Source organism: Thunnus maccoyii, chromosome 9 (assembly GCF_910596095.1).
Source record: "Thunnus maccoyii chromosome 9, fThuMac1.1, whole genome shotgun sequence".
Classification (NCBI taxonomy): Eukaryota; Metazoa; Chordata; class Actinopteri; order Scombriformes; family Scombridae; genus Thunnus; species Thunnus maccoyii.
The window spans coordinates 17,609,384-17,632,843 of NC_056541.1; the positions used below are offsets into that span (position 1 = coordinate 17,609,384).

Genomic DNA, 23,460 nt, shown 5'->3' on the forward strand with positions numbered 1-23,460 from the left:
TTAACAACAGTAATTTACTGATACCACCTTTGGGATAGTTTGATTTAATCTGCCAAATATGTTCAATGAAGAACTTTTTCACTTTGAAGAGTTTGAGAGTCACTTTGTTAGTTTGTGAGGTATGGCTGCAGCTATGGAAGACAAATCCTCTATCCTCTATCCTTCAGTTTTTAAAACCATACAGAAGACTTTGATAGGAGGGCACACTGTGTGTGTGCATGTGTGTTGTCCTTGTGTCCTTTTACTCTTCTGGTTCCCAGGTGTACTCTTAATCACCTTATCCATCAGCTGTGGTACACCATTTGTGGACACACACACGCTCACACACACAAGACAGAACATTTTTTAATGCTGAACTGGTTGACTCCAAGTCCCTCTCTGGGTATTTCATCAGGACAGTCACCTTACAGTGGCTAGCAGACATAGATGGTGGCAGAGTGAAAGAGAAGGAGAGGTAAAATGGGATGGGGGTAGGGAAGGTAGAAGTCAGGACAGCAGGTGGGGAATTGAAAGATGAGAGGCAGAAAGAGAGGAGGAAGGAGGGAGAAGTTGGCAGCACACACCAAGACCACCTTACTCTTTCGTAATACCAAAACCACCTGCTTGGTCTTTACCCATTAAAGTACTTTTCATGTCCACCAGTCTCTATATCAAACCATTCAATAGAAGCACATGTCTGTGAGTCCCCCTTGTATCATCTCTATTAATCTGCCTTATCACTCTCAAAACCAACCAGTAATCCATCAAACCTGGCAGCCATCAATCTAGCTTTGATTACATCTCTTTTATCAAGATCTCAATCTTATTCACAAAGACAAGGGGAGAGATAGTGTCTGGCTCGCCATACTATTAGAACTTTGAATCCAACCAATAAGATATAATTCACACATGCTGGTTTTATTGCTTATTAATAGTTTGGATTTGTGATCATGAGTCAATCTCCTCTGTGGTCACACATACAGACTCAAAGACTGGGGAAGCAAAAGGGAAACCAGTCATAGTGAATAGACAGATTTCCCGAGAGCTTATAAAGACATCAACATGAGGAAATTTTTTTTGTGCCTTAAACCGCACAAATCGCAATAAGTAATGTGTGGACAATGTTTAATATCCCAAGAAGGAAACATCCCATTTAGCCTAAGAGTGCATAATTAGTTATTTGCATGTAGTGATCTGGTAAGTGATCTTGGATTTTAATGAGGTCATGGAGAGTTTTGTGCAGACATTGGTGAGGAGAAAATGCTTGTTGAAAGGTGAGACAGCTCTGTTACTGTTTATTTATGGCTGTACAATGAATGCGCAAACATTTATCAGTAGGGGTGTAACAGTACGTGTATTCTTCCCGAACCATCAATCTTAGGTACATGCAGTCGTATGAATAATACACTCCGTGACCCAAACAGTTGTCAGAATATTTCAATAATCCACTTAGTCTGATGTGTAGAACAATAAGTCTAGAGCGCAAGTCCCACCCGGAACATTGTGGCAGCGCTCTGCTTAGCTATAGCATGCTAGCTGGCTTAGCCAAGGTAGCCTAGTTACCCTGGTTACCCTGTAGTGTCGCTGCTGTCAGAATGACAAATGAGAGACCCATAACACTGACCAAGTGCAACACTATTATTAAAATAAGGTCTGTTATCTCCGTAGAGAAATGATACCGCATCTCCCCGTCCCCCTCCCCTCTCTGTAACGGTCAGCTTTTCACTCCGCCTTTGAGGGAAGCCATTCAGAACAACGATAAACACATTTGATTTCTGAGGTGGTCAGACAGCACCGAGTAAGAACCAGTTCTGAGAAGGAAAAATTTAGTTAAAAAGTATGAAAGTAAAAGTAATGGTTTGGTCCCTCTGACTGATATTTTTTCATTTAACCTTTATCTAACCAAGAAGTCCCTTGAAATTGAAATCTATTTTCTAAGGGAGACTTGGCCAAAACAACACATTACAGTTTAAGTAGAAATAAAACACTCATAGGGAATACAAACATCAAACACACAAGGAAGAGACTAAATCCAGCTTAAATAAGGCGGTTGCAATTCTCAGTTACATGGATGCTTAACATGGCTTTAAATTTTTCTATTTAAATTTTATATATATATAGAGAGAGAGAGAGAAAGAGAGAGAGATGGATAGATAGATAGATATAGATATAGCAGCATGTTACTGTTGTGGCTGCTGGAGGTGGACTACTTTATATACAGTTGGACCATAAATCAGCATAAAACAGCTGTCAGCAGCTGTCCTGACTCCTTGCAGGAAACATAAAGGTTGTTTTCTTTTTTTCACTGCAGCAAAACTAAACTGTTTCAGTAACAGTTATGGCCAATGAGCCATTGTTGGATGTTTACATTTTTTTTAAATAAAAGACCAAAATGTTATTTAATACCTTTCTTTTTTTCTGCTGTACCAAAATCGCACCAAACCATGACCCCAAAACTGAGGTACATACTGAACTGTGGATTTTGTGTACCATTACACCCCTATTTATCAGGCTCTATGATCAACAATTTGCAAGTTTAACATTGTGTTTACAGTTTCAGTGTATGACTTTGGGACAGCTGATAGTGGTGGAACACTGATGGTTTTGTTTGGAAAATAGATAACATAGTTACACTTGTCAGAGAAAAAAAAATCAAAAACAAGTGTGTAAAATCCCTGAGTGGCTGATAAATGATACAGAACTTACTTATCTTGTACTGCCATAGACTGGCATGTAGTTTTGCCTGTATACACTGCAGGAATCTGACTTTTTGCACATAATACATCTGTCGTATGTATATCGGGTGTCTTGTATATTTTGATGATGAACAGCAGGGAATTCAGACATGCTAATATTGTGTATTAAAGTGAGATGTGAAGTACAAAACAAAGGACAAATGACACATATAAAGTCAATTCTAAAAAGTAATTTTCTGGTATTCAGCAAGTTGCTTAATTTCTAGATACTTAAAACGTCAGTCAGTGCAATGTTAATAACTCTTGCCAGCTTGTGTGTCATTGTTGTATATTGTTTCATTAACATAGATTGCAAGGTAAATATAATGTAAATCTAGAAGCTACACTGTACTCAAGTTGAAAACCAGAAAATAAGCTACAGACTCATAAGAGGTAACAGACAGCCTGTCACTTTTTAATCCATTTGTGTGAAAAAAGCATTAGAGGTTATCATGTTGTCTGCTTTCTAGAGATACACCCTTGACAAAGCCTTTAAGATTTCCAAAATTCTCCAGAAGAACTTCTCACCTAAATTGCATACAATATAACACTGCTCATTATCAGATCCTGTGTGTAGAGCTATATTGCCTAAGGGAGTTATGCGAGGACACAGAGCATTGCTGAGGCAGAATGATAACTTCATAATCAATCCCTGTGGGGGATGACAGCCTGAACAGAGCATGATGGTTTATTATGGGAGTAATCAACCAAAGCTTTAGCCCTAAATCCACCACATGGCTACCCACAAAATACAGAGACACACGTACATGCATGGACAAATACTGAAAGACAAAGAGAGAACGACAGAGAGATAGAAAGATACAGTCACAGGGAGGAGCAAAATACACAGGAGACTGAGACAAAACAGCAGCTACAACACTCGCACAGTGGGACAGACAAACAGACACGTAATCACAAATGCACAAAAAACAACTGCAGTCAAAAGGAAAAACTGAGGAAGTGATTGAGGGATGAGACGCACTTCTCTCATGACAGCCAATTCCAGGAACAATTTCCTGGTCTTAATTAGTAAGGGAGATGGTGAAATGAGGAGTTGGCTGTGAGAGTTGATTTCCATAAAGATTGAGAATGAAATTAAAGGAGATTAAAGCAAACTGCTCTGGGGAGGAACAGACAAAACACACACACACACACACACACACACACACACACACACACACACACACACACACACACACACACACACACACACACACATACATACTCACACACAGCGCTAAGCTATCACAGACACAAATTTACCAGTTCGGCAGCCAGAGCGCCTGTGTGCGCAAGAATGTGTGTTTTAGAGAAAGAGGGAACATGACATTGCGTTCATGACACCAAGGCACCATGGACTCACATCAGTTGAAGGTGTGTGTTTTTGTGTATGTGTGCAAATATGTGCCCAAGGGAAATATGTGCACAGGAGGGGAAGGACGGCTATGTTATATCAAATCACTGACCCCACTTTACTCCCAAACTGCAGATAACGTTATCCAGCTTCATAAATATAACAAAAGCACAGAAAAACTCACCAAACAACTTTTTAGAACTACAGCAGGGTTGAAAAGTACAGAGGGCAAACTTGCAAAGTGTTCTTCACTGTGAACTCCCTTACATATACACAATAAGGTATAGTAAGCATCTATTCAAAAATGACCTCTTCTTGCATAAACTCATCTTTCCCTCTCTCTCAGCGTCCTCCTCTCCCTCCCTCTCCATCTCTCTCTGCCTCCTTCCCCTCTGTCCTAAAACTTTGTCTTCCACTGCTCAACTAAAACGGTTATTATGTTTGTGGTTAGTTTGTTGCCTCAGGCACCTCTGCATAAGCACATTTCAGAGCAATTATCCAAAATGGGTGTCTCTGCCTGCATGCTACCCATGCCAAATCATAACGGTTTCCCCTGGTGGAGCTGCTCAAGCAATAAAGAGCAATGTGAGATGCTTGGGAAGAAAAGAGAGAGGAAAGTACTCTCCTTTAGTCTCAGAGAGAATCATTTGGGCATCCAGTTTCCTCCATGATGGCATGCAATGGAAACAATCAGACCTCCGGCTTCAAAAAAAACCCCAACAAAATAAAAAAAACCCAAACAAACAAACAAAAAAACCTTAATGATAAAATGATAAAACACACAAGAGGGTATGATTATATTTAAGAAACTTTAGAAAAAAAGGAAATGTAAATAGATTTGTAATTAAAATACATGTATTAAAAGAACAAAAGAAAAATTGCTCCTGTGCAATTTGACGGTATATATCATGTGACAATAGCAAAACATCTATCATTTCATATTAAGCTCTTCCGTTTATTTCATTGTGTCGCAAATCACACTCTTCACAGCAATAGTTTCTTGTCAGTTCGAGTCTGTCCATCTTTTGCATGGATTAAATTAATAAATTACTTTAAAAGTTAATAGTTTTTATTGCACTATCATTAATGTAACAAGTTTAGTTGTCGTGAACTCGAGTACTTAACCTGGTTTACTGTCTCTCCTCTGTGTGTACACAGAGGGCGCAGCTCCGCCCTCACTGACAAACAGAGAGCAGAGGAGAGCAGCGTGACCATAAATGACGGCAAAACGCAGTAGAGACTATGTTTATCTATGTTATTTACCTAATTTATGTGCACTCATTTCATTTCAGCACAGTGTGAGAGTCTCCCTCTGCTCTCTGTGGTTCGGCGAGGGCGGAGCTGAGTTCTCCGAATGTCTGCGAAGCAGAGAGACAGTGAACCAGGTGAAGTACTCGAGTTGACGACAGCTACGACCGCTCTTCATGTTACTGTGCGTGCAAGAAAAGCTTTGTGAGTAAAAAGCCAGAAAAAAGTTATTTAATCAGTGCAGAAGATGGACTGACGGGGGTGCGGGGGCGGACTGGAAACTATTTTGTGATATGTGTCATTATCGGAATATGAAATGACCTACATTGGAATATGAGATTTTGGTTGCATCACAATGTGATAATGTAGGGAAATTGTGGAAGAAAGCCATCAGATGCTGTGATTTTGTTAGTTATTGAATAACTTTCTTATGTGCTGTGTATAATATTTAGCTTGATGACCATTAATCTTGAGTTCATCCACTAGGCTTTTAAAATATCTTTCCTAAGAAACATGGAATAGTTATGCAAAAGAATGAAAATCATCATATATTGCTTTTTTTATATGACAACACAACACGAGTGCATCCTAAGGTCATAGAGTATTTAGTGTTACTGCAGTGTACGGTCGGGCATCTCTTCTATCTTTGGGCACTTATACGCAAGTCGTCAAATGCCAATAAAGCTCCAAAATATCAGAAATGGAAGAAATGAAAGTAGACTGACCTTGAATGTTGCTGTCATTTTCAGTGTGGTTATATAGGGAGTCATTTTCTCTAAGTGACTTTAGAGAGTCGCTTTCCACTCCAGAGCAGTTCTCTCACCAAACTCTCCACCCTGTCATTTCAACACTTAACAACCTGTGATCAACCCTAGACATCAGACAAGGTCTTTCCATCCACAGTCAAGTTTTGAAAAGGTAAACAACCCAATTCACTGACATAACACCAGCACTCTGGAGCACAAAGTTTCCTCCAGAGCCTGGTCTGTCAAATGACTCAGGACAAAAAAAAAATCTCAAGGGCTTACCCACTACCTCTAGTAGTTATATTCTGCTAAGCCTTCATTGTTTTTACCTTTGACCTATACAGTACATATGGTTTCAGGAGACACCTCAGCAGCTCCGGGGGTTCTTAAACATGATAATCCCTCCTGCCTAAATGAGAGTGGTTTCTTTATTTCTCTCTGAAACAATATATATGATTATAGATATAGATACATTTTCAATATGTTAATATAAAACTACAAAGAGTACTATGAATTTATATACTGTATGTTGTGTATATCACACTTGGGCTTTAGAATGTGACTTTAGTTTTGTGTGACCAATTCAACACTGTGGCTTACCACTTAAACACTTAAAGAGTACGCTGAAGCAGTTCTTGACATCTGGGAAAACGCTCAGTGGCTTAATGGGTTGGTGAGACATCATAACCACACACACACACATATACACATTCTCACGCACAAACACACACACACTCTATGGGTTCTTGCTATAAAAATGTTTATTCAGTGTTTGTGACCATCATGAAGTCTCTCTCAAAGCCAGAAACCATGTCATCCAGAGAAAAACTGAGGGTTTTCCACTGACAGTATTTTGGACAGTGTAGAGGGACACACAACATGGACCTTTTGATTCATAATTCCATGTTCATTTGTCCTGATTTTCATATGCATTGATGAAACTGCCAAGGTCAAATATCTTTTACACTGTGGTTGTGTTGTTGGAGCAATTGGGCTTATGAGCTGCTGATGAGCAAGTTTCATACCAGAGGGGTGGGATAACTCTCTCCTGTTGTTTCTATTTACTGGGTTACACATGGCTGGATCTGAGGTTGTAATATACAAGAGTGTGGTTCTAATCAATGCTTAAAATCTAACACAAGAAATCACTGTTGAGTCTTGTTTTCCTCAGTCTAATTTTTCCATGATTGAAGGAAAATCTAAATACATGCAGCTGAGACATTTGCATCATAAACAAAACATAATAAATTCAGTAACAGACATTTTCCAGTTGACACAAGTAGCTGCCTGGGTTGCTGTGCCTCTGAGTGCCTGGACTCCTGATTGCTATGCACACACATGTCTCAGTGGAAGATGGCAGAACAAATTGCCATCATCTGAAATTTGTGTGTGTCTGGGTGTTTGTGCAAGTGTGTGTGTGTGTGTGTGTGTGTGTGTGTATGTGTGAGTGACCTTGACATATTGCTAATCCGTTGAAGGAGAAAGACTTGACCTGATAGCTCCAGGGCCAAAGAGCATAACTGACACTGCATGCACATTTGTGTGTGGGTGTGTGTGTATGTGTCTGTGTTTCGCTCACTCCTGTGTATGTGCATGCAACGTTATGCGTGTCTGAGTGAGTGTGTGAATGTGTGTGTGTGTGTTTGCCTCACCTGCTTTATAAACTTGAATTAAGCTGCCTGCACCACTCATAACTCAGCTAAAGTGCCCTGCTCCAAAAGACCAACAAATCACGCCAAGATTTAATATCTCTGATTGTGTGTTTGACACTTTCACAACCTCGACACTGATTGCCATTATCCAGCTACAAACTGCGTGTTTAGTTACTGCCTTGGAGTGTTAATTCCACAGTTATTAAAACAGCCTGAAGATGCAGAAATATGGGAAAGAAAGGCAAAGTAGGAGAGCACGAATGACAGAATGAAATAATAAGCACATGATAGTCAAAGCAAGAAGAAAATAAAAGAGGAGGAGACAATAGGAATGGGGAAAAAAGAAAATGAGTGGGAAGAGGAGATGGGAACGCAGGACAGAAATGCTGAATTGCTATTGCACGGTGCAGTAGAAAAGACACTTTGCTCAGCAAGCTCTAGCTGCCAGGAAGCATTTTAATCACAACAGTAGATCCAAATAGGAGCCGAAAGCAGGGTAGGTCAGGAGGTTGGGTCGATTTGAAGTAAAAGGTTATCGCAAGAGGGGGCTGAGTGTAATCAGATCTGGTTAAGGGAAAAATCACTGTTATAACAGAGAGAGAGAGAAAGTGAAGGACAGAGGGACAGACAAAGTCAGAAGGAAAATGCACATGATATAGAAAAAGAATAGAAATGAGAGAGCTCTCAAGAGAAAGAGAAACAGAGAGAGTTAAGTAAAGAGAATGTGGGATATCTATCATCTCTCCCTTCACTGATATATATTGGCCCTTCCGGTCTTCTTAGAAGCATCCTCCATCACCATTCCTCCACCTAACCTCCAGTAGAGGCTGTACGTGTGTGAGATACTATGTGTGAAGAAGTTGATTGAAAATAGGTTAAAAAAGGATACAGGATAGATAGAACGATAATTTACTTTTGATTCAGTGTATAAGATTGGCTGTCATATATTTAAAAACTGGGCAGGCCTTGAAAAGTCGAAAAATATGTAAATTACACCATACACAAAATTATTTTAGCTTATCGGTGGTAGTAGTGGAGGTAGTAGAAGTACAGTATACATTAACGAATCAGATTAAGGTACGTAAAGACACAAAATGCTAAAACGCAAAACATTAGGCAAAAATAAACAAAAAACAGAAGAAGTTAAATCAGGAAAATGAAGGTCAATTTATAACTGTCGTGGTTGAGCTAAGATTAACTGTGATTGACATGGCACTTCTTACTGAGGGCTGGAAATGCATCATCCTATTAATGGCAAGGATATGTCATGGAGTGATCCAAGGCACAGTCTCTCTCTCACACACACAAACATATATATATATATATATTTAGTATATACACATTAATGTGTGCACTAAACCCAGCTGTACTTTCATATGTTGACTACCATGCTGAAAAGGTAAGTCATGGAGGAATGTGGCCTTTAGTTCTCTGTGTGCATTTCTGTGCTGTCGGTGTCTATATTCACGTTTGCCTCTGTGAGTCTCAGATACCTGTATACGTATGCTTGCCTGCATCTGTCTCTCAGCATGCATCAGCCCTATAGTGTAAGCCAAAAACAGCACATTACCCAGCTTTTATTGCACCCCAAGGAGGGCCCATTCCATTCGAGAATGTTATTAGCAGAGCTAAGAAGGATATTTCTGACTGTGTCACTAACTCTCTGCTGACAGACAGAAAACCGTCCTCACTTGCCAAAGCAATGCAGAGAGTAGTGATGCTCTGTGCTACATTCTAAATGTTTTGAAGCTCACAAATTAACTGAGAAATATGTTGCTCAGGTACTACTACACAACTGTGATCATAAAGTATTTCTTAGAATTCATTTTCCCATTAACTTCCCATTAATTTATATGCAGCATAAAAGTCTTGATTTAAAATTATGTAGTATTGCTCTGTGAATGAATATACATTATAGGCCTGCTGTGTTACCTCTGCACTTAAGCAATGTATAATATTTAAATATAATGTTTAAATGTAGGTTTGTTTTTTATAATTAGATCATCAGTTTAATTATTTTGTTGCTTTTTTCCCCCAAGATTTAACACCTAAACAAAATATGTAATGTGTGTTAGCTTCCGTTAAACTATTTAAATAAACTAATAAATAAATGTGCCTCAGTGAGTAAGTAAATAAATAAAGCAACCCCAAGGCCTGCAAAAATGAAAATGCAAGACATATTTACTGCCAAATAAAATAAACTGAAGTGAAAAAATAAGGGTCAAAATGATGGATTTCCTCCTGCATAGCCACAAGGAGCAACCTGGGAAAAGAAGATTTCCAGGTTGTGTGTCTGTTACAGTGATACTGTCTGTTAAAGTACTACATGTGAGGATGTGTGCAGTTTGTTCTGTGTGTCTCATGAATGGACTCTATCAAAGCCCTCAGTTGTCCTTTTGAGAGTTCACTCAAGCAGAGCCTCACTGCCAAGCCAGGCAAACCGGGGAGGTTGGGTAGATTTTGTTATTGGTATTTCTTTTCTGGTTGACCTTTCTATAACCTGAGCAGTCAGACAAGTCCCAGTTGTCTTATATGGCTGAACTGACCAGAGCAATGATGCTTGGAAAACTACTATTGTGGGTTCAACTCTCAGGCCAGTGAAAGGAGCTTTAAAAGAACAATCCATTCGGTTATATGAGGCTTATGTTGAAAGAACAAACAAAGCTTTTTAGGTGATTTCTATCAATCATCTCAACTCCCTTGCTACACAGTTGCTTCAGAGCCGTAAAGTGACCATCATTCATGACAGGATTCAACCTTTTTCTTTTCCCCCAGGCTGTGGTTGTGGTCTTACAATCCTAAAATGATTTCCCCATGTGATCATGTACGTAGTGTTACATGCCATGGTAACACTGTCTGCTAGAGTGATATTGAGTCTGTGCTCTTCTGGTGACCTTATAGTCAGACTCCCAGTTGTCTTATTAAATTCTTCACCAGACCATAACAGGAAGCTACTGATGGTAGATTGAAGTTATATAGCTAAATCTCTGCTTAGAAAAGTTCTCCATCATGCATCATTCAGTGTTAAAAGTATTTGAAAGTTAGACCGGAATCCTTTTTTTTTTTTTTCCAATGAGCCTTTAGTGTTTGGAGGAAAAATTTACAGTGCATGACAGTTATGCACCTTTCCACATCAAAAGTCATCAAAATAGATAGTTAAAGTCCTTAAGATTTTCATGAAATCAAACCCTATTTTTGATTAAAAATGTACGGTCTTAATTTTTTTCAGTAATAGCCATTTTATGTTTACATTCTGTCATAACCTCTCAATATAGTAGTTTTCATTGTTAGTGGCAGAATCCACCATTCCTGCACTGGATTCAAATTGTCTTCACACACAAGGGATTCACAGGAAACATTTCATGTAATCCAGAGTTATTTACATTGATAACAGCCTTACTGTTTATTATTAAACAGTAACAGTGGCATTATAAGTATTCAACTGGTGAAACACAGGGTGCCAAGGTTAGTGCTAACAGCAATCATCAAAAATGGTGTTTGCAAAAAATAACACTTGTCAGTGGATCGGTTTTAGATATAACAGGGTATCATGTAACGAGAAGGAGCAGCCACAGTGAGCTGTTAGATGAAGATGCACACACCTCCAACTCTTCAGCAACCCACTCCTTGTACCATGCACTGCTGTTGTTGTGTTGAAAGCCACCAGTGCTGTGTGTGGCATGAAGTCAGATTGTGGTTGCTCATTGAAAGATGATGTGAAAAGACAAATTACTGACTGACTAAAAAAAAAAGAAAGTATGGCTGCGCTGTAAACAGATATACCAGTTGCTCCCCTGTTGTATTTCTGACAAAGCAGCTGCTCAGCAAGTGTTTGCTGCCCCCAGAATTCTGGGACCTATTGTATTAAATGTTAAAAAAAAAACTTAAAATTAAAGTTAACACAGCTGTCACCAAATCAAGGAGGACTGAAATCTTGAGGATTTTGTCTTTAACCAGCCATTTGGATGATAAAAAAATATTGTACCTATTCTTGATTTAGGAGAAGATTTTCTTTTCAGCCTTCCATCAGTCTTGGTGTGTGTTTGTACATGTGTAAGAATCTGAGTGTAGATACAATGGAGTAAATGTGCTGAATTATATTTTTGATTAGAGAGCGCTGCAAAGACAAAGTTGCATTTATTTATGATGTTGTCTGTCTTCATGTACAAGTGAGTATGTTGTATGCATGCTTTACTGTGTTGGTTGTACTCACATGCGATGCGCACATGTGCCTTGCGGCTTTTGGTGGTTCCAGCGGAGCTCCAGGCCACACACTGACACCAGTAATCTTCAGGACCGAACAGCTCTTCGACTTGCTGCCGTGTTATTTCTATGCTGGCTTCTCTCACCACCAGACCTGTAAACGAAAGGGAAAGGCACTGTTGCATCATTTACGATAGGCTATCTGTTGATATTTAATGCAAACAAAAACAGGCTCCAAAAATAGGTGACTTAGTCACAAGTTCCAGTTTTTCCGGTGAGCCGCTGATGCTCCTAAAAAAAAGCGAAAGCTTAAGTCTATTCAAGCTTCAACTCCGGTGATACAGCTTTTATGTTAGCCGAGGAAGCAAAAGTTAAAGCAGTGCACAGTAAATATCTTAGCAAGTAAATAGAGGCAGGGATAATCATACAATATCTGCTGCCATTTACAAACTCGGGTCATTTTACTGAGTAGATTCACTCTGGATTTAGTGTAAACTTTGAGATTGTTCTTTTGCACTTCTACCACTTATCGCAGCCCGCTCTCCAATTCCCTCTTTTCTTTGGTGTTTTGAAAGCAGCTCCATGTATAGAATAAGTGTGAGGTTTAAATAGCTGCACCCTACTGATAGGACTGTACGGGAGTACAAATAGAGGAGGACTGCAGAGGAAAGAGGAAATGGAGGAGCAAGGAAGAAACACAGGATGAAAATATGCAAGACATGTAGGAGAGAGGTGTGCGGCGAAGGAAAGGAATAATGAAGAATAAAAGAAGAAGGAGGAAGGAATGAGGGAAGGTTAAAAACACAGACAGGAAAGAAAGAGGGGAGGGAAATGAGGGAGACTGGTAGAAGTAATATATAGCAACATGACAGAAGCTAGGTGAGAAGAAAAAAAAGAGGATGACAGAATAAGAGGTGGAAGAGGGCAATGAAATGTGAAACGAAAAGGAAAAGGGAAAGGAGATAAAAATGGGTTTTAGGTAAAAGTATGTGGGGACTGGGGAGTAGACGGGCAAAATGTTATGAGAAAAATTCTTGGCAGTTTATTCCAGGTTCAACAGTGTTACAAAGACCCGAGCAACTGTCTCTATGGGGCTCCACAAATCTGACTTGGGCCTATTACTTATGAGGACTCCGTGGCAGCTAACTGAAGATGGGAAGATGTGCCTTTTGAGTTAGAAAAAAAATCAAGACTGATAAGAAAAAGGGACATGAAGATATAAAAGTAAAGACTAAACTTTGATGTGGCAATTCAAACAGTACTGATGGCACAGAGGGGAAAGAAGAAAGTAAAAAGCTTGTGAAAGGTACTGCTACCAAAACAGGGAATAATAGCCAGTAAGGGGGGAGAGTGCTATGAGCCATGAGGGCAAATAGCAAAGACAGTCTAAAAACTAGTGTGAATACCAGCGGTTGAGCAAACTAGCAAACAAGGGAGATTGTTATGCCTTCACAGCTTAAAATGAAAGAGCAGGGGACACAGCAAGAGAGGTATAGTCTAAGAAAATGGCAGCTAAAGAGGCAATTATAACCAGCAAGCAACCCAGGACTAAAGCAGAGAGAAATAGTAGGCAGGCAGCTGCAATGAGCAAAAACACAACATGAGGACAAAAAGGGCAAAAGGGATAGGGAGGAGGTAGAAACCAGTGAGCATGCTACTGCCGAAGTAATGAGGAAAGTTAGGGCAATTAAAGTGAATGGTTCAAATGAGGCAGACAGCTAGTTACGGCAAATGAACTCAAACAAATGCAAAGCGTATGGGATGGTACATCAATGGGTCCGTGGGATTTAGGGACACAGAGAGAGAGGTGGCGAGGAAGCTTGTGCTGAGGACAAATAAAAGAAAACATGTGCAGTTAAAGTGTCTGTATCACTGCATACACGGCTTATGAAACTGGAGGTCAAAAACCATTAGCAGTAAAACATTATTAAATCACAGGAGCAGTTCGAGTATTAGCTGATAGCTATGTTGTATACTTTCCATTGGAGTAATGCATAAACAGTTGTTTTATATATTCATAAATATATAATGATAAATCAGGAAATAAGAAATCTGAAAATAAGAAAGGAAAAAAGGATCTTCAGACCATGAAGTGCCATGTCTACCCATGCTGACATTACCTAACCTACAGATCATTCCAGAAAACAGTCAAACCTACAGATATTAGTCTGCATTCTCACCTGCTATACAATATTTATTGCTTAGAGAATAATACTGCAGCATGTGGGACAGCGGCTGCACCTCAGGTATTCTGACTGAAAAACTGAAGCTGGATTATGTTGCATAAGAGGCAACTTTCTCCTGGCAGAGTACTGAGGAAAGCTGCAGTGGCTAAGTTTTATCTCTAAGTTGTTCTTATGATGCATGCCTTAATATACATATATTATGTATGCATATATTATATTTGTGTTGAAGTGAATCAAGTCCACAAAACATTAGACTTAAAAAGCAAAGCTGGAGGCCTCTCCAGTACTTTTCTCCTTTTTGAATACAAATGAAAAATACACACAAGTAAGCACATGCTTTTTCCTTGTGTGCCACTCTGCTTTATTTTATTTACACACCAATGTTCAGAATAGGAGATGTAAAATCTGAATCACATGCTGACAATGACAATATACTGCTGCAACATGCTGATCCTGAAATAACACAGCAGAGTTAGGGATGTCAGGGGTAAACCAGGATGTGCGTTGCATGGTATTGCATGGAAGGAAACAGGGCGATGTTAGTTAGTGGACAAATAATATTGAAGGGAGCTTTACAGGGGTTTGACAAAACAGACAGAATTTTAAAAAAACAACAACGGGACATATACAGGGTAACAGAGAACACCTGGTAAAGTAGAATTGGTTTCGCAGCAGGAAAAAATAATGAATGGCTGCAATGATAAAAATGTGTTGAAGAAGATACAACAATCTGACACTGCTGGCTTCATGTGAATGGATGACCCCAATAGAGAGGAAAATATGACATTTCAAATTTAGCTGGCTGAGAGTGGACAGTGACCTGACAATGATCTATCACGTCAAAAACAAGATCCAGGGGTTGCTACTCAAACCAATCACTAAATACTAGAACATACTCAATCAAATATAGGAAAGTATCGCTGTGAAAGCAGTGCAGAGGGATGAATAGCATTCCTCATGGTGATCCTTTTATCCATACTAGTTGAGTTCCAAGGTGTAACTGAAGCAGGTACTGAAATAAACATAACTATGTTGGTTTCCACTATTTGTGAAATTCAGACACATTCACAGAGTAAGAATAAACTCTCACTATAGAGTGCGTTCTCTCATGCGCGAGTCTCAGTGTTCCGACTACAATAATAAAACATAAACAAAACATTTCCAGCTGCAGCATAAACCTGTCCAGCTTTGTGGTACTATTCCTATTTATTTTTGTGTACACTTATTTGTTTGACTGAGAGCTCATTATGGTACCACAGCAATAAACAAAAAATACATTTTTCTGGCAATTATGGGTGTAATCATTTACTCTCCATGGCACTTTCCATGAGTTCCTCTTTTTTCATGTCAGCTGGGGACTAAAAGTAAGTATTAAAATTGACAACAACAACAAAAAAAGTATCCCAAACTTTCGACATCACAAATTTGCAACACATCATAAATGCACAGCTTTCTATATCCAGCATGAAACGGATTCCCTTGTTTCCCTTGAGTGTCATGTCAACAAAGAAAACATGTCAAGCAAAAACAAAAAAAGTAGGGATACACATAAAGGAAATAAAGACTAATGTCACTGGATCTGTAGTAATTGATGAAACCCAAGTAGTTTCTATTGTTTGCTGATGCAAAGCTCACAAAGCTAATGTTGCCGGGCAGAAAACAACTGAATTACCAGAGGCTTAAAAAAAAGTCCCAGATCACTCTGTGTCTTATTTTGTTTAGATACAGTGCTTAGAGCATTAACATCATTCTGTTATGAGAAGACTAGCATGGAATTTTGGGTCTCTGTAGCATGACAGTACTTCACATCAACAAAACCGCTGCTGCCAGCTGAGGGAGGTGAGGGGAAAGAAGTAGATAAAAAATGGAAGACTAGTATCAAGCCAAGTGGATAGAATCACAAACATTTCTATCAATCACAAAACTGTGCACAACTCTGAATATTTCTCTTAGAGTGTCAATTCTTATAACAAAGTTTACTTGTCAGCTGGGGAGTAACATTACAAGGAGTGGGTGGATGTACTTTGTCAGGTCTGGACTTTTAAATATATATACAAATGGGACCTGGAAGTAAATATGCGCATAAAAATACAGATTTGGGGGCTGCAGAGGAGAGATGTGCAAATTATTTTCTCTGTGAGGATGCATATTTGTTATTGCCCACAAATCCTGTACCTCCTAATAAATGTGATGAGGACAATGCAATGATTAAAGCATGTTTCAGATAACCTATAATGTTTGTTTACAACAGATTTCAACTTGAAACTAACTTTCGAAAATGCATGTTTACAACAGAAAGGTCTGGATGATAACTTTGCATTCATCATTACTTTCATTTTCAAATGCTGTGAGATAATCAGTGACTGTGGTTAAACCTGTTGCCTTATGTTGCATTCCAACTCCACTGTAATGCTATGGCAGAGTTGCTATATCCCTATGGCTCTACAATTAACCTGCTTGATAAATTGTTAGCCTACCTGATAGGAATTGAGAACTAAAGCTACAAAAATAAGGTAAAAATTATTTTTGATGCCCAGCACTCAGAACAAGTTTGGAGAATTTTGTTTTAAAAGGCTGAAACTGTTTGTCAGAGCTCAAATAAAAATTATGTGTCAGCAGAAACTCAAAGACAGGAGTTTTGCATGTTATCAAATTTGGGGGAATGTCGGAGGAATAAAAGATGGTAAATGGTAAAAGGTAAATGGACTGCATTTATACAGTGCCTTACTAGTCTTTCGACCACTCACAATGCGTTACAGTACATGCCAGCATTCACCCATTCACGGCAAAGGCTGCCATGCAAGGTGCCAAACTGCTCATCAGGAGTTCTAATGCTCATTCACACACACACACACACACACACCAATTGCACAGCCTACGGGAGCAACTTGGGGTTCAGTATGTTGCCCAAGGACAATTTGACATGCACACTGGAGGAGCCGGGGATTGAACCACTGATCTTCTGATTAGTGGACAACCCGCTCTACCTCCTGAGCCACAGCCGCCGCAGATGATGATAAGCAGCTAATGTAAGTAATGAAAGCAGAAAAGCATGTTTTCTAAACATGAATTTACACCAGCGAAACAAAAAGCAGACAAACGCTGAGTCAATTACTAAACCTGCAATAAACACAAAATTAACGGGTTTGTTCTAATTAACTGGATTAGTTCTTAATTAGTAACATCTACAAATTTGTGTTGGTACACAGGACATTATGCTAATTTATTTCAATGTCAAACATCTGATTACAAGTTTTTAAAATTTGAACAATATTTCAAAAATATCCAGTTAGTTACAATTCTTGTCCAGCTTAGACAAAATAATTTGGTGTTCATGTTAACAATTAGAATCAAAAAGATGCTTCCTGCCATTTCGCCACAGTAACTGTTAAACCAAATCTGTCCGTCTCTTTCATATATTCCTCCATTTTCCTATGTCTCTCTATTCCCCACTGTGCTTTGACAGAATAGATGAAGAAAGCAGGAAAAAACAGTAATGGCACAGACAAAAATATAAAGTCTTGATTTCTTTGAATCAAATGAACCAGACGTAGGAAAAAAAACGTTAAGAGAGAAACACATTCAGAAGGAAGCCAGCGAGTCAGGGACAGACATGAAAACAGAGACGGGGGTTTGAGGCTAAATGGTTTAGAAAACGAAAGAGATAAGGGAACAGGGGAAAAAAGCACTCAAAAGCTTTGTGGTGTTTAAATGTGATCAGTGACAGGTCAAACAGACAGGCCTTTAGGGAAAAGAAACTGAGGATACAGAAAAAGTCAACACTGGTTATTATTATTTCATCAGCGCCACAGAGGGAGAGAGCCCGACAAAAGACAAAGACATGAGGTCAGAATAGAAACATCCAGTGGGTGGACACAATAACATGAACAGCCCTGCCACAAATACTACATCTGTGAAGTGCATAATATGTCATATTTGTTGGTTTTAGAGCAGTTTACTGGTATTGTTTTATGGGATTACATTATATTACAATGTTTTCCTATTATTGTGTTGTCTCCTGGTTGTAATCAATCAGTCAAATTTATTTGTCACATGTCATAAGGTACAATCATTTGTGCATTAAAAAGAGTTCAAATAGTATATAGAAATAGTATAAATATATCTGTATGATTGGAGGGAAAACAACAAAAACAAGGCTTCTCACTTCTTACTTGATGTACCGTTTACCTTGGGGGCCAGCATTAGATATACTAAGATATTATCAAGAGACACACAAGTTCAAGCCTCTGATTTTGCAAGCATCTGCCCTGCTGAAGTGTGTGAGTAGCCCACTGAATGCCATCTAGCTACAGGGGTGCTGTTCAGTAAGTGACCCAGCACCAGGACCTCCCTGTGAAGGAGCTGTGAGAGAAAATACAATTCCCCACAAAAGATGAATTCAGCCTATGTAGCTGTAACTGCTGAACCCTTACCGACTATATTTAAACTCTGTTAATGTGATGAATTCCAAAGCTAATTTGATGTTTAAGCTAATTATCAAATATATTATGTTTCATGGGTATAGGCGAATTTTGTAACATTTTTGTGAAACTTAACAGTGTGATGAGCTAGGTTTGTTTCTACTGTATCAAAAGAGTAAGTTCAACACATCTGCTTAAATAGTTAGTTTCGGTTTTGTTAGTTCAATAATTGGATATTTTAAAGCAACTAATGTTATGTAATGTAAGATGGGCAACATATGGTAGAATCTGCCAAAAAATAAAGGGCACGAAGGGTCACTGAATGGTTTGATGAGTATGGAAACGATGTGAATCAAATGCTCTAGTCTTCACATTCACCTGATTTTAATTCAGTTGAACACCTTTGGGAGATTTTTGGACTGATGACTCTCCACAACAATCATCAAAACACCAAATGTGGTTATATCTGTAGCTTTTAATAACAAGATCTACACTGCATGTAAGCTATTATGTAAAATAGATGGAAATAAGCGAACACAAATTTGATCAAATCTAACAGTTATAACAGTCATAAATATGCAAAACCGAAATCACACAGTTCAACTTAGCTTAGGCGGTTGAGTCATACATTTAGAAATGCAATTGGCGCTCCTCAGCCAGTACTCAAGAGCTGAAGACGTGACATGTTACATTACCTGAGAGCCCTTCATGAATTATTACATTAGTGTTATATAAAAAAAAAAAGATCAAGACAGAAAGAGGAAAAAGAGAAAGAAAAAGGATGATGACAACAGAATGAGAGACATTGCCAGGGAGAGTGAGCAAGGTTTGACTGAGTTCTTCACCTACAGAGGGAAATCATGCAGGACATCGACAGAACAGAGTCACTGGTCTGTGACCAACACTTGCAATGCACACAGTAGACTGTGTGTACACATTCATGTGTGTGTATGGGTGCACTCTCTTAATGGCTTCCACTCTGACATTGATTGATCATCACAGTCCCTCCTGGTCCATGTTTGAATACCACTTATGTGTGTGTGTGTGTGTGTGTGTGTGTGTGTGTGTGTGTGTGTGTGCGTGTGCACATTACATATGTGAATGTCATTCAATGTGCACTGTTTTGTCCTCCAGTAGCTCTAAAGAGGCAGTGAACCAGGACATTCCAGGACACGAAAGTCTACAGGGAACTGCAACCAAACTCAGACAATTTTACACAAACACACATACACACATACACACACACACCAGCACGCCCTCAAACAGACAAACAAACAACAAAAAATAAATAAATAAGTGTACACGAACAGAGCTGCATTTTCTGATACACACACAATTTCACACAAAATAAACTATTATCTTTCACACACACAGACAAAGTCAAATATACACATGAGCACGCACAAACACAGTCAGGCAATAAACACAGTTGTATACACAAAATTGATACAGACACACAAACACACTGCTGTCTTGCATATCAGGAGTCACTGACACAGAAGCTAATTGACCTCCTTACAAATCTTGGTGGTTGTTAATAATTGAGATTGGACAATCCAAGAGCAGGAGATAGAGAGAAAGAGAAAGTGAAAGAAATAGATGAAACATGGAAGAAGGAGGAGAGCTAAAGAAACAAAAGTGGAGGAGAGTGGGAGTGATGCCAGAAAGAAGAAGAAGGAGGAGAGAGAGGAGAAACATTAGGAGGAAGAGAAAGAAGGAGAGCCGAAGGAAAAGACGAGAAGAAATCAATACGAGTGAGATGGCAGCAAAGGAGGGAAAGAGGTCACAAATCACCCAAGCCAATACTGTGTGTGTCGATAATGTACGTGTGTGTGTGTGTGCATGCATGTCTAGATGTGAAGTCACAGGTCAGTGCTAGCAGACTAATAACAATTCACACTTTGACTAATGGAGACCAGGTAAGTAACCTAGTACACAATATGTCATTAGCACACTTCAAGGCTAATGGAGATATACTGAGGTCGTACGCATGTTGCTTAAGTAAACATTGGAAATGCCCTTCTCAATAAGATATGCAATCTAGACAAATTATGCTAGTTCTCACCTTAAGTCACAGTTATTCAAATGGAGATATGCTAAACATGTTTTAGCAAATATCACTGCTAATAATGCTACTGTATTAAAGTGCCCATCTGGAGGATGGCAGGTTGCGTTATCAGGGTTGTCCCTGGATTTTTCTTTTTTTTAAAAACGGTGGCAAAGGTTGGAGAACATGCATGTTGTGGCGTACACAATTTGTGCACACACCTTTAGAGTGTTTTGCACTTAAGTGAAAAATTCATGATTTGACAGACGAAAGTGTTCATAGGGATTTAAATTTAAGATGGAACAAAATTATGAAAAATAAAGGGTGTGAAAGATAACGGTGTTTATTTTGTAGGCCTGGGACGATACGCTTATCTCCCAATTCAATACTATCACAATACTTTGTTGCCCATTTTCATTCAGAATCAATTCTCAATTCAAAACCAATTCTCGATTGAATGAATAGAAAAGGGGCACAATTTTAAGTCTTTTGCTCCAGTAGACTGTGTGCCAAACCATTCACTGGTGTCCTTAGTCCACTGAAATATAATATGAAACATAACTGGCAATTAAGATAAATGTTCTGCAGCCTTTTTATTTAAAAAAATGTTAACTGCATTAACTCATAAATTAATTCATTTGAGAGCATCTTACAGTCTTCTGCCTGTATGAGAATAACAACATGAGGGGGAAGCGGAGTGCTCTGCTGTGTTGTTATTAACGTCATATCTCAAGAAGTGGAGAGCAGTCTCTTTGCTGCACCGCTAGCTCCAGGGAAAGCCATCATTGTCCAAGACGCTGAGCAGGCGCAGGGTTTTTGAGGTGAAACAGACTAAGCACCAAGTTATTTTCTTCACCTCATAGTTGGTTTAAGTTGTTTAATGCTGAAGTGTGTGTTGGTCAGCTGGTCTCATTTGTTACTGCTGGAGTTTGCTGTTCCGCTTCGCTAACATTAGTCTCTGAGTGACGGCATAGAAAGTTCACAATATACTTCACATTCATCTTGCAAACGTAATTATTTAGTCATTAAATCAAAACATGCTTGCAACCGCTGCCTTTTTTTAAGATAAGTACAATTACAAAAGTGTACCACCTTTAAGTTAGATAGGCAGGGAAAACCCTGGTCATGTACTTTTTTTAAAATGTTCCCATATCCTGCTTTGCCTGGGACACAGGGTGGGGCCACAGCTGGTGTGGCGACCCAGCAGCAAGTCAAGTTAGCTATGTTTGTCAAGGATACTGTGACAGGCAGTGGAGCTGCTTAGGGAATCAGGCTTGTTCCCTCCAATTGTAAGCTGACCTCACTAACCCCTAAGCCATCCTTCTGCCCCCTGCCCGCTTTCCCTCCCCCCTCCCCCCATCCTTGCCTATGATCTTCACCTGGCGCGCCTGCCCTCCAGATGAGGCTCCATGTGAGTAGATTCTAAGTAATTTATTGGGCTGTCATGAAACTCAAATATAGCTACATTTTCTATCCATTATACAGAAAATGTTCATAACATCTTATTAGGGCTGTCACCTTTGAACATTAAATATTCCAACCTTCTTTACTTCACCCTTGCTATCACTTAATAACTCTCTCAAGGCCATTTAGTTTTTCAGTCCTTTTCTACCCTATGACAAGAAAAAAAGCTGAATTTCCTAATCCTCTTCAGACATAAACCTAGAAATATATTTTGGTGCAAGGCATCACAACTTTCCGGCTTGTTCCATTTATGTTTTAACTTTTGATGCATTTTTTTTTTCACTTTTGTTTTCTTCTATCTTGATCCCAAAGATCAAATGAACACCATTTCAGCACTTAAGCTGACTTTCCTTTTCAGGCTGCAAAAAAGGATGAGAAAATATACACAGGGAGGAAGAGAGAGTGGGTGTGCGCGAGAAAGAGAAAGAAAACACGCAGCAGGATTCATATCATATTTCTCCTCAGTGTGACTCCCTGATATCTGTTGGCCTTTCCAGCCCTCTCAGAGGCACCCTCCTTATACATCCCTCCATCATCCCCTACTTCTCTCCCCTGCTTTTTCAAGCTCAGGTTTTATCTGTCTCTACTCTCTCCGATTTCCGTTAGTGGAAATTAGAGTAGAGCACAAAACAGCATGAACCAGAGAGAAAGGCAGAAAAACAGAAAGAAAAAAGAAAGGGAGAGGATGGGACAGGGAGAGAGAGAGAGAAGACAGAGATAATAAAGGCAGTATGGGGGCCATAGCTTCTAGCTGTGTCTGTGAAACAGCAGGAAACAAAAGGGGAAAACAGCTTACAGAGTTTAGGTTTTCATACAGATAAACATGTGCACACACACTGTGCATTGACCAGGCACAGACCCTACAGTAGCTTTTTGTGTGATTCACTACAACTGTGTTGCATAATAAATATCTAGAATATATAATCTCCTTTTAATTGTCATCACCATTTGTTCAAAAGTGACCAAAATGCAGGGATGTACTGGGACAAAAATTCAGTCCTGGACGTTTGTCCAGACCAGCCCACATACTGCCCCATGACAGCCTATTTTTTTTCTGGAATACAACTGGATAATGCGTGCTGCTGATACACAATATTAGCACAACAGTCCCCCTGCCTCCATGTGCATACTTTGTCCTCCAAAACTTTCCAAAAAACAGAGATTCTCACATCATGACTGTCTATCATTTTTTCTTTATTTTTCAGAAATAAACTAACAAACAGCTGAATGAGAACATTAAGTTGCCTCCTTTAAAAATAATGTAGGCCTAATGAATATAGGCCAAGGTTATAATCAGAGAAACAGAAACCAACTGTGCAATTGCATTTAGCAACAACTGTGTATACAGACAGCTCTAGAAAATAAAAAAAATAGCATCTCATCTCTCTCTTCTCTTCTCTCCCTTTCTCTCTCCTCTTTGCTCTC

At 39.1% G+C, this 23,460-nt stretch overlaps 1 protein-coding gene across 5 annotated transcripts in view; it reads right to left on the bottom strand.

The window, feature by feature from the left end:
- LOC121904321 (netrin receptor UNC5C-like) overlaps positions 1 to 23,460 on the bottom strand; it is a 210,685-nt gene that overhangs the window by 86,756 nt on the left and 100,469 nt on the right. For all 5 annotated transcript variants that reach the window (XR_006098207.1, XM_042422000.1, XM_042422002.1 and 2 more), the window contains exon 3: positions 11,928 to 12,071. Coding sequence is in view for 4 of the 5 variants with exons in the window: in XM_042422000.1 (XP_042277934.1) it covers positions 11,928 to 12,071 (144 nt within the window). In the remaining variant the exon portion in view is untranslated. The remainder of the gene's footprint in view (positions 1 to 11,927; positions 12,072 to 23,460) is intronic.